Raw genomic sequence first — 18,076 nt, 5'->3', positions numbered from 1 at the left:
GGAATGGATCCTAAATGCTTTGGAGGATACATTATGTAATATTACACATCATAGTAAATTGTATTTTTTTTTAATCTTTCTTTTTTTAACTTTCAGATCTTAAATGAACGCTTATTGTCTGACTGTTTGTTTTCGGAGAGATTTATCTTCTCTATTTGACTTTATGTAAATAGAGTCAATGTCCCCTTTATAAGTCTGACTTTCTTCCCCCTCCCATATCTTTATTTTTTTTAGTTCGTTGAAGAAGCATTCTATTATGTTCCAAAAATATGTAAATAGGTACCGAAAGTTTAGAAAATCGCATAAAGCCTCCACTTTGTTAGTATTACAAAATGATCTAGCAGAAATTCACATAACTAACACTAAAACCTTTTTTTTTTTTTTAAATACAGCATTACAGTGTTATTGTCATCTCTGTACAAAAGACAACTTCACGTGTGTGACAGATGGGCTCTGCTTTACCTCAGTGACACGGACTGTAGACAAAGTCATACACAATAGCATGTGCATAGCAGAAACTGACCTGATTCCCCGAGACAGGCCATTTGTTTGTGCTCCCTCTTCAAGAGATGGAGTTATTACTAATCCTCATTGCTGTGATAAAGACCTCTGCAATAAACTAGATCTTCCAATTCCAACACCAGGTAAAATGTTTGCTTTTTGTTTTTTGTTTTTTTAAGCGTGCAACAAAATAAACAAAGTTTGGTATAAGAATGAAGGTTAAAGACATATATTAGACTTAATGAATATCATTCTGAAATTTTAGATCAAGAAATAAATATACTATTAAGTGCTATTAAAATTTAAAAAATCCTTTGCATCATAATGCCAAGTTGCTTGCATTAACTATATGTATATATTTTTCTAACTGAATAAAAATGTTTTTGTCTGCATGATATACTGTTGACTTTTGCAGACCTGCAACAGTCTGGACTCAAAAAAATATCTTGCTAAAATAAATATGCCAAAAGAACACAAAAACCAGTATGAAATAAAATATACTTCCACTAGCATTAAAATAAACCCTTTATAGATTTTTAGGGTTGGAAGGGACCTCAGTAGAAGTCTGACCCCCTACCCTGGGCAGGAAAGAGCGCTGGGGTCAGATGACCCCGACCAGGTGCTTGTCTAACCTTCTCTTAAAGACCCCCAGGATAGGGGAGAGCACCACCTACCTTGGAAGCCCATTCCAGATTCTGGTAACCCTTACTGTGAATAAGTTATTTCTGATGTCCAATCTAAATCAGCTCTCTATCAGTTTGTGGCCATTGTTTCTAGTTACCCTAAGGGAAGCCCTGATAAATGAAGTATCTCCTATTCCTTGCTGCCCCTCCTCCCCCCCCATGAATTTGTAGATGGCCACAAGATCACCTTTCGGCCTTCTCTTGTGGAGGCTGGAGAGATCCAGGTCTCTCAATCTCTCCGCGTAGAGCCTTACCTGCAGGCCCCTAACCATACGAGTAGCCCTCCTCTGGACCCACTCAAGGTTATCCACATCCTTCTTGAAGTATGCCCAAAACTGGATGCAGTACTCCAGCTGCAGCCTTACCAATGCCGCATAGAGGGGAAGTATCACTTCCTTAGACCTATTTGTGATGCACCTGCTAATGCATGATAGAGTGTAATTAGCTTTCATAGAATCATAGAAGTAGGGTCAGAAGGGACCTTGTAGATCTTCAAGTCCGACCCCCTGCCTGGGCAGGAGGGAAACTGGGCTCAAGTGACCCCAGCCAGGTAGGCATCGAGCCGCTTCTTAAAGACCCCCAGGGTAGGAGCCAGCACCACTTCTCTTGGAAGCTGGTTCCAGGTCCTAGCCGCCCTAACTGAAGTAGTTCCTACGGATGTCTAATCTAAACCTACTCTCCAACAACTTGTGGCTGTTATTCCTTGTTATCCCCAAACCCTTCTGGTCCCCCCTAGTGAGTTTATAGACGGTCACAAGGTCCCCCCTCAGTCTTCTCTTGTGAAGGCTGAACACGTTCAGGTCCCGTAGCCTCTCATTGTGGGGTCTGCCCTGCTGTCCCCAGATCATGCGGGTGGCCCTCCTCTGGATCCTCTCAATGTTGTCCACATCCCTCTTGAAGTGGGGTGCCCAGAACTGGACGCAGTTCTCCAGCTGCGGCCTGACCAGTGTCGTGTAGAGGGGGAGGATCACCTCCTTGGCCCTACTTGAGATGTACCTGTGGATGCACGATGGGGTCCGGTTAGCCCTGCTGACCGTGACCTCGCATTGTCGGCTCATGTTCATCTTGGAGTCAGTGATGACTCCAAGATCCCTTTCTGCCTCTGTGCTCTCAAGAAGGGAGTTTCCCATCTTATAAGTGTGCTGCTGGTTACTACTGCCCATGTGCAGTACCCTGCACTTTTCAGTATTGAAGCGCATCCTGTTTTTGTTAGCCCACCCTTGCAACCTATCCAGGTCTTGCTGCAGTCTTTCCCTCCCTACTAGCGTGCCCACCTCACCCCAAATTTTGGTATCATCAGCAAATTTGAACAGGTTGCTTTTCACCCCGTCGTCCAAATCGCTGATAAAAGAAATTGAACGGTGCGGGCGGGCACAAGGACCGAACCCTGGGGGACTCCACTGCCCACTTCCCCCCAGGTCGAATATGACCCATCCACCACCACCCTCCGAGTACAACCCTTCAGCCAATTAGCAATCCATCTGACCGTGTAGGCATCGATGCCACAGTCGCCTAATTTTTTAATGAGGATGGGGTGGGAGACAGTGTCAAAGACCTTGCTGAAGGCCAGAAAGACTACATCCACGGCGACACCTGCATCCAATGCTTTTGTGACCTGATTATAAAAGGCAATCAGGTTGGTCTGACATGACCTGCTCCTATAAGCTTTACTTACCACTTTGTCATACTGTGCTGCCTAGAAGGGACGATCTGTATGTGTGTTGGTGATCCTTTCTTTCTTTATCTTGGATCTAACTTGCTGTTACTAAACAGTAACACTTTTTTTTTTTAAACCCCCATGTTTAGGCCCTACTCCAGCAAAACCTGCGTCTAGTCTAGGACCTGTGGAATTGGCTGCTGTCATTGCTGGACCAGTATGCTTTGTTTGCATTTCATTAATGTTAATTCTGTATATCTGCCATAATCGTACAGTCATTCACCATCGTGTACCAAGTGAAGAAGATCCCTCATTGGATCGTCCCTTTATATCAGAAGGAACTACTTTAAAAGACTTAATTTACGATATGACTACTTCAGGCTCTGGGTCAGGTAATGAATTCAGAATGTTACATTTGTTTTTTAAAGTACTTAGTTTAATTGATTAAGCATTTTTTTTTCCTCCCAAAAGCCAAGTGAAATCGAGTTAAACTTTGCAATGGAGTATGTAGAGGAAAGGAGAGGTCACTCTGCTGTAGACTTGCACAGAAGTAACTTGGGCTATGTCATCTGTAATTAGACTGAAGTTTTCAAATTTAATTTTTTGAGGGTGAAGATTTAGATGGTTCTGTATATTGCTAGTGGTCGTATTGGGCCACAGCAGAAGCACTTATGGCGCAGCCCTGTCAGATTCCAATAAATCTGTGAATTCTTCTAAATACCTTGTTGCAAGGACATGAAAAAGGAAAGGCAATGGTCTTATTTAGAATTACTAAGTTTGCATAATTGGAGAGAATGCATTTGATTAGAAAACAGCTTTTTCTTCTGATTTTAAGGTATATAGTAAAAATATTTCTAAAAAGGTTAAATTGGATCATGGTTGCTTATTACTTTGAGAGCATGCTTGTACACGGATGGTTTCCTCTGTTACATGTTTAGAGTTCTTCAATATTTTGTCTGAGGGCTTTACTAAATATTACTGAAAGATTAACTGCTTCTAATTCCTTTATAGAGTATATGCATCTATGTTTTTAGTTAAATAAAAAGTTAAAATTGACATTTGAAATTTGACTTGTATTTAAAACTGTCATAATCTAAAGTATTCTGAATTTTACATAGCACTTAGTGACCTTACTCCTTGTAAAAGGTACTACATTAACAATTCTCACAAAAATCTCTTATTTACAAAACAGACATGATGTGAAAAGCTGTAGTGCAGCATTTCCAGCAAATTGGTTTCTCAATTCTGACTTAAAGGGGGATCTTTCCTAGGGAATGAGGGTCGCAGTATCTGTGCTTATCTAGTCATTAGCTGCTACTGACATAATCCTAACAAGGTTGCTAATAGTGGTTGTAGGTGTTCGGTGTGATCCACTTCCTCAGCACGAATTCATTTGAGACCTTGAGCTAGTGTTCCACATAGGGACTGAGGTGAGGCTGATGAGGAACTACAGACTAGTCAGCCTCACCTCAGTCCCCACAAAAATCATGGAGCTGGTCCTCAAGGAGTCCATTTTGAAGCACTTGGAGGAGAAGAAAGCAATCGGGAACAGTTGGCATGGATTCACCAAGGGCAAGTCATGCCTGACTGACCTTATTGCCTTCTACGATGAGATGACTGGCTCTGTGGATGGGGAGAAAGCAGTGGACATGATATACCTTGACTTTAGCAGGGCTTTTGATATGATCTTTCACAGCACTCATGCAAGCACACTGAGGAAGTATGGGTTGGATGAATGGACCGTAAGGTAGATAGAAAGTTGGCTAGATTGTCATGCTCAATGGGTGGTGATCAATGGCTCAAGGTCTGATTGGCAGATGGTACCCAGTGGTATCCACTTTGTCCAGTTCTGGGTGCTGCACTTCAGGAAGGATGTGAAGAAGCTTGAGAGAGTCCAAAGGAGGGCTATGCACATGATTTAGAGGCCTGGAAACCAGGTCATTTGAGGAGAGGCTGAAAGACATGGAACTGTTCAGCCTGGAGAAGAGAAGACTCGGAGGGGACTTGTTGGCATCCTGTAAGCACTGGATTCTGTTTGATTCCAGATCATGTTTGTACATCAAGGGAGTACATCAGGGTCTGGGGGACCATCTGTTCACCAAGGCCCCTCAGGGGAGGACAAGAAATAATGGGCACAAGCTGATTGAGGATTTGCTTCAAGCTAGACATAAGGAAAAACTTCTTTACAAAGTCAAGTACCAAGGGCTTGGAACAGACTCCCCCCAGTGGTGGTACAGTCATCCACCCTGGCAATCTTCAAAAAGCTCCTTGATGCCCATCTTGCTGGGGTCATCTGATCCCAGCAGTCTTTCCTGCCTAAGTGCAGGGTAGCTGGACCTGATGATTTAGTAAAATCTCTTCCAGCCCCTAACAGCTATGAATTTATGAATGCCCCAGGGTTTGATCCTGGGGCTGGTTTTGTTCAGTATCTTCATTAATGATCTGGAAAATGGGATGGGATTGCACCCTAAGCAAGTCTGTGGATGACACCAAGCTGGTGGGGGGTGTAGTAGGTACACTGAAGAGTGGGTTCAGAGTGACCTAGACAACTTGCAGGATTGGACCAAAAGAAATCTCATGAGGTTCAGTAAGGACAAATGCAAAGTCCAGCACTTGGGGCAGAACAGTCCCATGCACTGCTATGTGCTGGGGACCAACTAGCTAAGCAGCAGCTCTGCAGGAAAGGACCTGGGGGTTACAGTGGACAGTAAGCTGAATATGAGCCAACAGTGTGTTCTTGTTGCCAAGAAGGCTAACATCACACTGGGCTGCCTTATTAGGAGTGTTGCCAGCAGATCAGTGGAAATAATTATTCCACCTATTCTGCATTGGTGAGGCCACATCTGGAGTACTGGGTCCAGTTTTGGGCCCCCCACTACAGAAAGGTTGTGGGCAAGTTGGAGAGAGTCCGGCAGAGGGCAGTGAAAACAGGGGGCTGGGACACTTGACTTCTGAGAAGAGGCTGAGGGAACTGGGTTTATTTAGTCTGCAGAAAAGGCTGAGGGAGGATTTGATAGCAGCCTTTAACTACCTGAAGGGTGGTTCCAAAGAAGATGGAGCTAGACTGTTCTCAGTAGTGGAAGATGACAAAACAAGGAGCAATGGTCTCAAGTTCCAGCAAGAGAGGTTTAGGCTGGATAGTAAGGAAACACTTTCTCACTAGGAGGGTGGTGAAGCACTGGAAAGAGGTACCTAGAGAGGTGGTGGGATTTCTATCCTTGGAGGTTTTTAAGGCCCAGCTCAACAAAGCCCTGTCTGGAATGATCTGGCTGGGGATGGTCCTGCCTTGAGATGACCTTCTGAGCTCCCTTCCAAGCCTAATGTTCTGTGATGCAAAGCAATGCTGTATTTACTTGGACCCAAGTCCTTCATGCCCCTTCCCACCCCACAACAGACTTGCCAGTCAGGCGCTGCTCTCCAAGCTGCTGGGCTGCATAATGGCAGTCAGATTGGTATCAGCTGATACGGCGTGTTAATAATTGGCCATTGGTATCTGCCCAAAAGATCTTTACTGGTCCACCCCTAATAATTATGTATCCACAAGAAATCCTGTACATGCCAACAGAATAATTAGACTGCTGAATAGCTGTATGTAGGGTTTTTTTGTTGGCTGCTTATGTTTTTGTTTTGTTTTTTGTTTGTTTTGGTGAAATGAAGTCAATATAGCTTGTTATTAGATTATTTTGAGTAAGACTGAAACATCTTGACACCCTTCTCCAGGAGAGGGGTTAAGGTTGAACTCAACTGAATCTCCATGCTGCTTTCTACATAGAGGTGGGTCTGCTCAAGTGAAGCTTGCGAACATGGGCATATGAGTAAGTTACTGTGAAGTACACTGGAGTTGTTGAATACTCTACAATAACTACCTTTAAGAAATGCTTGCATGCTTATCTTCCTGGAGTCAGGGGTCTGGATCTGATGATCTCATGAGGTCTCTTCCAGCCCTAATGTCCATGAAATCTATAAACCTCCCCTGGGAGAGCATGGGGATGCGGGGGGCTTGGTTGCAATCCTGGCTGCATGCAGGCTTCGTGTCTGTCCGTGCACACCCCTTTCCCCGCTGCTGCAGCTGCTTGGAGTCCACACCCAAGCTGCCCTGTGGCCCTTTGCGCTGCTCCGCGTTTGAAGGGGCTAAGCTCCTTTAGCCCTGGCCTTCCACTGCCTCTGACTGTGTTCCTGCCTGCCACACATGCACGGGTAAAGGATAATTTTCACAGAATATTCATGGAACTACCAGGACCCATTTGCCAAGATCAGTGTTAGTTCCGTGAATATTCCGTGAAAAATGATACTTTTCCTGCGCATGTGCCACAAGCTTTTTACAGGAAATCCGCAATTTTCTCAGAGCCCTATCTATAATCATTAAGATTTGTGTAAGTACATACTGTTTGAGGATGAATGGGTAAGGGAGCAAAAAGAGTAAGTCCTGGAAACTTACAGATTGATTCTAAGTTCACTCAGTATTTAAAGACCATTTGTGATTTCTTTTTGTCAACACTAGAGAATTTTAGAAGAAATTATTGCCTATGCTACCTCTAGTTTAGCTGATTCCTGCAAATACTAGAATACCCAAGGTTGTAATAGCTTGCAGCACTTTCCTTCACGTCTTTTCTTTGTTTAGTCTTCCCTGTCAAATCTACTTGTAGCTGTAGCACAGGGGTATCAAGCTCTCCCCATGCCCTGGTGTAGGTGCATACCATCGGGACTCCTTGATGGGCCGGAACTGTGGGGCCAGTGGCAACAACCATGGCAGCAGTGATGGTAGTAGGGCAGGCTGCCCTGGTCCAAGCAGCTGCTTGCTGTGGCACAAGTGGCCACGGGGTGATTGGAACTGTGTTAGCACAACTCTTGCTTGCTCCCCTTCCAGTGAGGGCCATTCCCACTGGGGCCTGGATTTGGTAACAGACACTGCCCACCACTAGCCATGCCCCAGATTCCAGGGGAGGCCATATATGATGCTTCTTTTGTAACAGAGGAGAACTGTATATCCACTTTGGGAACACAGTGAATGAAACTACCGTTCAAGTCGTTCAAGCAGTCTTCATGAAGTTACAATATAAATGAACTTCTTTTGTACACTTAAACCTTTTTAACAGATAAAAATGTATCAAGTATAATTGCAAATAGTTTATGTAAACTTTATAATATATTCTGTTTAAAAAATATATTAAGGTCACAAAGTTAATTCCTCTGTCTGAAGCTACAAACTTTAGATAGGTCAAGATGGGTATCAAGAAACTTTGTACAGGTCTCTGTGACTGGCACTGCTAGGGAAATAGTACATAGGCTGAGAAGTACAGAATTTGCAAAGAAAGCCACAAAGATTCTTCTTGATCTTGCCTTTGTTGATATGTTGGCTGTTTAGTAATCCCTCTTTCTGCTTTCTTATCTGCCCTTACTCTGTTCTTCGACTTTGTACTTTTACACAGGTCTCTGGAATGGCAGAGGCTCACTTATGAAAATGCCCATGAATTGATCTGCCCATAGAGTGGGAATTCTAGTGCCAAATCTAGCTCTGGAAAGGCCAGGGACGGTTGCCATGAGAGAGATACTTGAATACCCTTTGTCTCCAGATGCAAATGAAGAGACCACTTGAGTTCTTTTCATACTTGCAGATGGATCTTTAAGAAGAGTGACAGGAAAATAGTTTAGTCATAAAAGCATAGGAATTGCCACATTGAACCGGACTCGTGGAATATCTACTCCAGTGTTCTGTTTAAGCAGTGGCCAGAAACAGATGCTAAAAAGGTGCAAAAAATAAAAAATCTTCCATAGAAATATGGAATAACTTGTCTTTAGGAAAGTCTGCTTCTTAACCTTGATCAGTGTTTGTCTTTTGCCCAAAGGATGAGAGAGAGAGAATTCCTTATAAAAATATTCATAACCTATCTAATAGATCTAGATGTCTTTATTATGCATACATCAAATGCTCTTAACTTTCTAGGATTTTGGCATCACTGTCTTGTGGCTATGAGTGCCACACATTAAATATTTGCAGGGCAACAATTTAAGAATATTATTGCTTTGCTCTTGCACTATCAATAATCTTGTATACCTTTCTTATCACAATCCCTCTTACCATTGCCTCAAAATTACAATTGGTAAATGGGCCTTATGTGTGGGGCTTGTGGCTTATATTCACAAGTTTGAAAAAGGTTTAATTTTTACCTGCCTGTCAGGATAAATATGAGAGAGTTTTTGGCTCCTTTTTGTAGATGATCAGAACCACTGCACAATATACTGATTATGCAGGGTCAGTGAGAAAACTAAGCTGTTTGTGGATTTATCTGATTGTAGCTGTTTGTTTTTGTGACAGAAGTAGCAAAAAATGTCACAGAAAGAGCAAAATAAGTTCTAGACATAGCAAGAAAAATCCTATTAGCATGACTGAACATTTTGGGTAAGTGTTCTCCTGAAAAAAGGTTGGAAGCATCAATAAAAGCAAACAAACAAACAAAAAAAAGCTTTTGATTTCTGCTGGGTTCAGAAAAATTGGACTTTCTTGCTTCTCAAAGTATGTAGAATGGCATCACAAAAATACATGACTATAATTGATTTCTTCCATCATAAAAGCATCCCACAAGACCCTGAAAATCTAACTAGCTCACATCGGAATGAGTAGTAGTGGTGTTTTGCAAGTGTGTTCCATTCCCAAGGAGAGAGGATTAGTATTTTTCTTGAGTAAAGGTAGAACACATAATGGATTAGCTAGCAGAATTCAAAGATGACCAAAAGGAAACAAAGCAAGACCTGATGCGACTAGAAACTTGGCAAAATTAATTAAAATAGGAATTGGGGGCTTCAGAAAAAGAACAGCAGCAGCATGGGGAGAACTTCTATGAAGGCATAACAGTGATTTACTGAGTTGGGATGGAAACACCTGAAATAGCAGCTGTAGAGCACTTGGACAAATTAGGAAATCCAGCTGCAAATTTTACTCCCAATCTGGAGCAATGAGAGATTAAATGACTAGAAGCCTGACTGCTGTGAACCAGAAGTGCTTCCATGAAATGTAAAGGGAGGCAGTACAAGAAAATTCTGGTTAACTTTTCTTGCAGAAAGATGAGCTGGGGACAAAGATTTTTGAGAACTAAGACACTACGTGAGAAGGAAAGCAAAGTGCCAGCAACCACAGAATAAGCCAGTTTCCTGCATGTAGAATTGTGTTAGCCAGGGAACTTGGGTTTAGTGCTTATACAAAACCCGAGCACAAAACTGGCCTGGATGGGAGAGGTTGGATCAGTGATTCTTAACCTCGCTGTACTCAAGTCACCCCTCCAAAACTTTTCTGAATTGAGTGGCACCCAGTTTCAAAAACTAATTTATATATTAAAGTGCATACCTCCTTGCAGAAGGGGCAGGCAGTAGGGATGGGGGACAGGCCAGGTAGGGACAAACCTGAGCCCATGCTTATCTGCTTATTTTCTCTCACCTGGCACCCTGTTTGAGAAACATTGGGTTGGATTGTCTCACTTCATATAATGCAAAATCCTTATCTTTAAGAAGAAAATTTCCCTTGGGGTCTTATTTGGCTCATTAACTTTATGGCTCAAATAAGTGTCTAGGAGTATGGATAGAACGAGTTCCTAACAGCCTTCCAGTGTGCAGAACTTTTTAGTGATAAACCAAGGAAAGCCTCACCTAGTTGTTGCTGAAGGTGAAAAATGATTGTCAGAAGGCCCTGTAGGCACAGCTCTGTGCCTAATAATATGTATGATGGAAAAGGGGCTTTAATCTGCTTCATGACAGCATTGAATAAGAAAATATGATATATTGGTTAGTAAAACATGGGAAATAGTAATAATCAAATTAAGAGAAGCAGATCATTTAAATACCTTTTCTCTTGGGTGGGAAAAATGTTAATAAAAGTGACGCTAAAATAAGAGCTACCACCTAGCTTGGTGTGTTGGGAAGGGAGACTTGCTCAAGGCTGCTGTTTGGGATCTCTGTCACCTCATACAAGCCAAAAGTTACCCGCAAACATTAAGACCTTGGCGCACAAACAGTAAAAGAGGTCACAAGTAGCCCTCCAAACCTGTGTACTAATGAGGGTATACAAAAAAGGAATACACAGTTACCACAGTAGAATATAACTATAGCTGAACCTGCATAACATAAGCAGGGTTTTATCAAGGAAATGAAAAGTACAGAAGTACACAGAACTAAGAACAGCAGCTAAAAATTGTTTTAACCTGTGTCTCAATTCTTCTGTTTGATCGTACATTGAAGCATCAGTACTGTCAACCATTGTGAAGGGAAGCTGTCTATCCCCAAATTAGTACAAAGGGATCTTACTTTGTCAGATGGGGCCCTGGAATAAAGATTGTGCATGCCTGTCTCTTATCAAGAGAATTGCTTTATTAGAAAGACAAATTAGCATTCAGATCGGGCAATGGAAATGCAAAAATATATTCACACATGGGAGGATGGGTGTAGGCTGGACCCCAGGATGTCTGAGCTTTTGTTTAGTTGTTCAGTTTCTCCAACAACTCAAGTACCTTATTCGTCAAACTCCCTGGGTTTACAACCACAGATACGCAGTCATTAATTATATGCATTTATCTATATTTTGATAGGCTATATTCAAATTTCTTTGTTTCACTGAAACTTTTGGGGCTTGATAGAACCAGTTCTATGATATGGAAAGCATCATTTAGTTGGTATTTGTTTCTGTGACATTTACACATCTGGAAGGAAGGATTCCTTATCTGCTTCCTTCACCAGGGTGGAATGTTCAGTTCCATCAATTTAGTTTGGTTAACTCAGTTATGGTTTTCATTGACAAGGGTGCTTTCTTCTGGTGTGTTTTTATTTTTTTCTTCTTTTAAGCAACCTAAGAAATCTAACATGCATACATCTATTCAAACTACCTCTAATGCATGTGGTTACATCAAGTATTCCTATTAACATGTATAAGACATGATATAGTATTTGGATTGTCTAATTTAAAGGCTTTGGGCTCTGTTTAATCTGATCTGGCTCAGATGGACATGTTAACTACTTTCTTTCCTTTGCTGACCAAGCTAATTGTCCTCAAATGCTCATGTTGTGGTCACTCAGGCCCCTGGCAGTTGTTCATTTAAAGGCCCAGTGGGATTTGGTCCCTGATACAATTGTGCATCCTACCGTACTACATATGCATGGCAAAGTGTATGATTTTGGGATTGGGATCGTGATCCTGGGCTCCCCCTGAACGGACAAGTTGCAAGCTGGTTGCCTGATTGTCAGCCTGGTGGGGGGCACATTGCAGCTTGTTTTAGCACCCTTTTTTAGTCCCCAGATCCAGCCAGCCAGAAGCATTTTTGCCCCCCTCTTTTTTTTTTTTTCTTCCTTTAAGCACTGTCTCTTCTCTCTCATGCTGGGCTGCCTGGCCAGGGCTTGTTCAACTTGGGGTTTAAAGTCCCCAGCTGGGGAAGCCCTTTGGCTTTCCCTCCCTGCAGCATCTGGCTGAGCTGACACTGAGCTCTTGGCCACTGGTTTACACATTAACTTTTAGGCACTATGCAAACAATGCGTGTAGACATTTTTATGACTTGTTTTCCTTTCATACCACCCTTATTTATTTTGCTATTAACATGGTAATCTTGGCAAAAATGTAACGTGTAGAGGGGGCCTTAAAAACGGGCTTTTGAGGCCTCCTGCTTCTAGCCACGCTTTTGCAGCTTAACCCAAAATTTCTGTTACTCAGGTCCATATTTATAGCACCAGCGTGCAATTCCAGTCTTTGCATAATGGAGGATATATGCAAGGTGGAGGCACTTATGCCAAGATCTCTAATGTGTTCCTTACAGTTGCAATAGTAATTTCCCACTCCTGGTCCTACTGCTGTGTCCCAGCTACACTTCCCCTTTCTTTGACTGTCCAGTGTCCCAGACTGCCCAGGGCTATGCATCCCTGCTCACCTTCAACACAAATGGCTATTAAAGGCAGGGCAGGAAGATACAGTGTCAGCATATTCCTGGAAGGGCAGGAGGGGGGGAGCTGTGGAGGATCCCCTGGGCTAAAAACCCCAATGGAGCACTGAGCTGTGCTCCTGCTCAGAGGCAAGTGATGCTGTTCTGTCTGCTTGTCAATATTTCTTGCATCCAGTCCTGTTCTAATGATGGATCTTCAGTCAAGCTCATGTTTTCTTCATTTTTTTTTATGGATAGCTCCATTTTTTTTTGTGGAGTCTATGGACAAGCATTTTTAGCCCCTTATGCACTGTCCATAAATTGCTGTAGTTGGCAACCCTCCAGGAACATATTCCTTTGGCTAATGCTTTTGACAGTCAGGTACCAGTAAAGATAGCTGTAGTTGCAAAATTATGAGCCACTGGCTCACAGCACCAACATAAGTACTGTGTTAATAAAGAAAAAAATCATGGAACAAGCAGGCAAAAATGAGCTACCAGAGTTCTGTGCATATATGCCACTGCACCAAAATATTTAAATGTGGAACTACAGAACTGTGTAAGATTCTTCTGCTTAAGTGGAAAGAACACCCGTTTCTATCAGAGATGTTGGCTTTATCGCACTAATCTAGCACTAAACAGGTAAGTGGAAAAATTCTCCACTAAACAACCTGCCTGCTGTTCACTAGCTGATGAGGAAAATGCATCAAAAAGGCAAAAAATCCCTTATTCAGTTTTTGGACCTTACCTTTAGTTTTGGTTAAGAAAAAAAGGCAGCGCTAGATTTTGAATGGTTTGTAGATTATTTGTGTTGTTTTATTTGTTAAAGGATATGTATCTGTTAGCAGGATTGGGTTAGATCCTGCATACTGTAGTAGGCTGTCTGGTTTCTTATACTGTATCTAAAGGGTAGACCAGTAGTTTTCAACCATACTGGACCTGATGTACCCTTCCATATATTTTGTGACCTTGAGTGGCATCTAATTAAAAAACCTATTTTATATTTTACAGTGCTTACTTCATTGTGGAGGGACTGGGCAGTGGGGCTAGGAGGTTAGCCAGGTAGGACCAAGACTGAACCTATGTTTATCTCCTTATACCTTGTGTGGTACCTTCATTGAGAATCACTGGAGTAGGTGTTGGCAAGGATAAACGGAGATAAAAGCTGCTTTTATAGCAGAACATATCTTGTGACAGTTTTAAATTTGGCAGTTTTGGTTTGTGCAATGCATGTTTGAGGGGTGTTGCTGGGTGTGCTTCTCTCGACCTGCACTTCACATAGAGACATGGGTCTACTCAGGTTCCAGTGTGGAGGTATGGGGCTCCTGGGCAGCCTTACACAGATCCATGCGTCTGCATAAAGCATGGGTTGGTATGGATCCTAGTGTGGAGGTGTTGGATTATGCAAGTCCCAGCATGGCATGGAGGCATGGGTTACCAGGGATTTCCCAGGCACTAGGGACCCACACAATCTTTCTCTGCTTATGGAGATCCCATCCCATGTTCTACAGGCCCCTCAAGCACCTGGGGCAGCCAAAGAGTGTGGGCAGCACTGGGCTGCCCACACTCTCCCACCACAGAGCAAATGGATATCTGCCAGAATAAAATGAAACATAATGTTACTACTTCTTGTTGCAGCCACCAATGTGGCATGGTGAAGGCTAGGGATGTCTGGCTCACCATTTGTACTGCCATAAAAATTCTTATGGTGGCTCCAATATGCTGTCATGAAATGTCTGTTTCTACCCTAGAGACCCCCAAATATCAGTGTAGCATGTGACTGGAAAATGTTTTGGTTAATGCTGGCAGTCAGGAATGTGGCAGTCCCACAGAATAGCACAATAAAAGTTTTCTGGTTATAGAGGGAAGGGTTAGTTTAAAAACAAAGTATTTTATAGGTGAGAGAGAGCAAATGGGTGAGGAGTAAGTATGAATATTAGCTGGCTATACCAGATAAGTTGTTGAACAACATTCTGAAGTTGTGATTTTTAAAACTATTGGACATTCTGGCATTTTAAAAAGTTTAGCGAAGTTAAGAATTTCCATTAGGTAAAATAGAGGCAAGGTTTAGAAAGTTTGTATGGGAAGCTTAATGGGTAAAATGTGCAAAATGTGTCTTTTCCCCTAGGATAGGGTGATCTCCTCTGAAGCAGTGTTTTGTTGGGGCACTAGTTGTGAACATGCTGTTTGACATATTTGGGTCTTTGCCATGGATAGTCTGGTAGTAACTATTTGTTGGTAACTGTGGACTAATTTTACAAATTGGTAGAGATTATCCAGTAAAACCAAAAGGGCTTAACAGTAATAGAAGTTCTAGTGAATAATTTCTTCTTCAAGTAAGTTTTGAAAATCAAAAGAGAAACTTTGAATCCAGATTCTTTAGCTGTTTGTGAGATTCTTTGACTGATCAAAGCCCACACTTCTGTGAGGTACACCCCTTCAATCTGATGAGATATTGGAAGATCCCTGAGAGTGGCGGGTACCTCTTGTAGAACTGCACCAAAGAGCCTTGGACCAACTTTTTACTTTTCCTTTAAGTGCCATTTTATAAGCTATCAGTGAAGTTATCCACACTTGGCTGTAAACAACAACCCTATCGAAACACTGGCACAAAGTTCCTGAAGAGAAATGAGATAATTTGGGCTATGTAAAAATCTTACAAACATTGAAAAAGCTTATGTTTGCCAGGGAAAGCTTGAGTATAAACCCTGATCTAATGAACAGCTCTATATTTTAAAGTTGTATGGGGAAAATGTGAAAAAAAAAATGCAACATCTTGTATGGCTCTACCTTTTTTGGAAAAAAAACAGCAGGAGCCCTAAACTGGATGAACATAGAGAAGCTTTCAATGCAGAGATGAATAGGCTATAGTTGCATGTTCAGATAAAACCCAAAGTTAACGTAAGGATAGAATCCCTTTTTCAATAATGGGTTTGTTTTCAACAGTTTTTAAATTCCTTTTTTTTTTTTTTTAACTTAAAGTTTTACTCTACTGCTTCTCTCAGCATTTGAGCTGTTCGTGATGATGATGTCTAGGTCTTTTCATGTGGTGTTATATTTAATGAAGAAGCCAACAGACTGAAGTAGTAGTTTTAATAACTTGAAAATGAAGGGAAATTTAAAATTTCACATTTTATTTATTACAAATGAAAATTGTAGAATAAAGTAAAATATTAAACATCTGGCAGTTGCATTACTGACCTTTAAGGGTTATCAGACATGTAGATGAATATGTAAGAAGTTGTTTTCAATCTCCAAAGGCAAATTAGGAATTTATTTCATATGAATTCTAAAAGTAGTGGTTAGAGAGGGCATGTGTTATGCTTAGCTCTTGTAGCACGTTTCATCAGTAAACCTTGCTTCATAAACAATGAATCTTTTCAACTAACTGTTTAATCTTAAATATTTTAGGTCTTCCCTTACTTGTTCAAAGAACAATTGCGAGAACCATAGTACTTCAAGAAAGCATTGGAAAAGGTCGCTTTGGAGAAGTCTGGCGAGGAAAATGGAGAGGAGAAGAAGTAGCAGTGAAAATATTCTCTTCAAGGGAAGAACGCTCATGGTTTCGTGAGGCAGAAATTTATCAAACTGTTATGCTACGTCATGAAAACATTCTTGGATTTATAGCTGCAGACAATAAAGGTAAGTGAAATTTTTAATTTTTTTAATAACTTCACTATGTAATGGTTGTGAATATATTTATTTACATGGGAATAAAAAATGTAAATGTCTCCATTTGGGTATTTCCTGTTTGATATTTATGACACGCTTATTCCTACAAGTCTAAAGAAAAGGTACAGTTACATTTGTGTCATTAAATCTATTTTAATTATATAAATATTACTTGTTATAGTATTTACCTAGAAAATAGAAACAAATCTAAGATCATATAGCTAACATTCTGCCTAGTTGTTTTAACTTGCCTATGCAAATTAAGCCTTACATTGGAATAGGATTGTCTTATCCAGTTAGCTCAGTTTTGCTGCATAGTTACTGATGTATGTCTACTTCTTCAGTTATCTGCTCAGTATGCAAATTCCTTTGCTTTAATTTTCTCCTGTGTTCAGAAAATCCATACAACAACCGGGAGCTGCATCTCAGTCTAAGTCCCCAGTTCCTCCTTCCATTGTGGCAAGCTGAGACTGTCCAAATAAGAAATATTTGTAAAATTGAAATTTTGCTCCCAATATTACATTTGTTATAGAACTGACTAGGGATCCCACTTCTTAACAAAATAAATAAATAGTTTTCTTGTAAGATCATAAATTTTCATACAGAGGTGCTTTTCTGCTTCATCTTCATGGTTTTTTTTCATTAAATGTAATATATTAAATTCTACCAGTGATGCTCAAGGCACCCCTTGGAAAATGCCAGCAATTTAGCTTCATCTTGTTGTTTTGACAGAAAAATAATAGAGCAATTCTCGTGTTGTAAAGAACTCAAAGACCACAACAGAACAGAATGTTCTTGATGCTATGAATTCCTACTTTGCATGACCTTGGTTGAGAATTGCTGAACTATACTATATGGTAAAGTGTCTTTAAGACCACATCACTTAAGTATTTCAGCTGTGCAAGGGATTGGACTAGATGATCGTTAAGGTTCCTTCCAAGCCTATACTTCTCCTACACAAGGATGCAAAGCACATTTCAAGGACTTGGGTTTTCTGTTATGAGTAGTCATATTGTTAGCATGAACCCGCCAGGGACACAGCTTGCTTTTTCTTTCATTAACGATGTGAATATTATCTCATTTCTGAATAGGTTTCTATGATGCTAGATTCCATCTCCCCCTTGATCCTTCTCTCTCCCTAGTCCATTTTAACCTTTTTTCCTACTTGCTATTTGCCTACGAGGAAAAACTAGTGCAGTAACATTCTATCCTTTTATCTATATTGAGACTTGAGCTGCTTTTCTGCTGTATGTATTTCAAATCCAAATGTAGCATAGTTTTTATTATAGTATTAGGTACTAAAGCATTTTAATAGCTAATAGGGCTGTGCAAAGTTTTGGTCCCCGATTTCAATTCGGCGGAGATTCTGCCCGATTCGGTGGTTGACTCTCCGAATCAAATCAGGATACCTTTTAATCTCTCCGAATCGATTGGGATATAGACACAGCTTTAAATGTTTTTTCTACGTATCTCAAGGTACCAAGCAGCTCATGAACGCTGCGATGGTTGGGCGAATGGAGCGTGTCCCACTGGAGCACGGAGGCCTCCCCAGTGAGCTTGGCAGCAGACCAGGAAGTGGACCAGAAGCATTTCTGGTCCACTTCCAGGTCTGGGGAGCGTGCTGGGCCCCCTACCCATGCCTTCCGGCTCGGCAGCTAGTGCCTTCTGAGG

The 18,076-nt window shown here is 41.4% G+C and overlaps 1 protein-coding gene across 1 annotated transcript in view; it reads left to right on the top strand.

Annotated features, from left to right (window-relative positions):
• The first annotated feature begins 397 nt into the window (after positions 1–397).
• TGFBR1 (transforming growth factor beta receptor 1) overlaps positions 398–18,076 on the top strand; it is a 56,499-nt gene continuing 38,820 nt past the window's right edge. The window contains exons 1-3 of the mRNA XM_025198309.1: positions 398–644; positions 2,991–3,233; positions 16,145–16,375. Coding sequence (XP_025054094.1) covers positions 503–644; positions 2,991–3,233; positions 16,145–16,375 — 616 coding nt within the window. The 5' untranslated portion in view covers positions 398–502. The remainder of the gene's footprint in view (positions 645–2,990; positions 3,234–16,144; positions 16,376–18,076) is intronic.

This window comes from Alligator sinensis, unplaced genomic scaffold (genome assembly GCF_000455745.1).
Source record: "Alligator sinensis unplaced genomic scaffold, ASM45574v1 scaffold428_1, whole genome shotgun sequence".
In the NCBI taxonomy this organism is placed as follows: Eukaryota; Metazoa; Chordata; order Crocodylia; family Alligatoridae; genus Alligator; species Alligator sinensis.
This window is presented reverse-complemented; position numbering and strand designations above follow the sequence as displayed.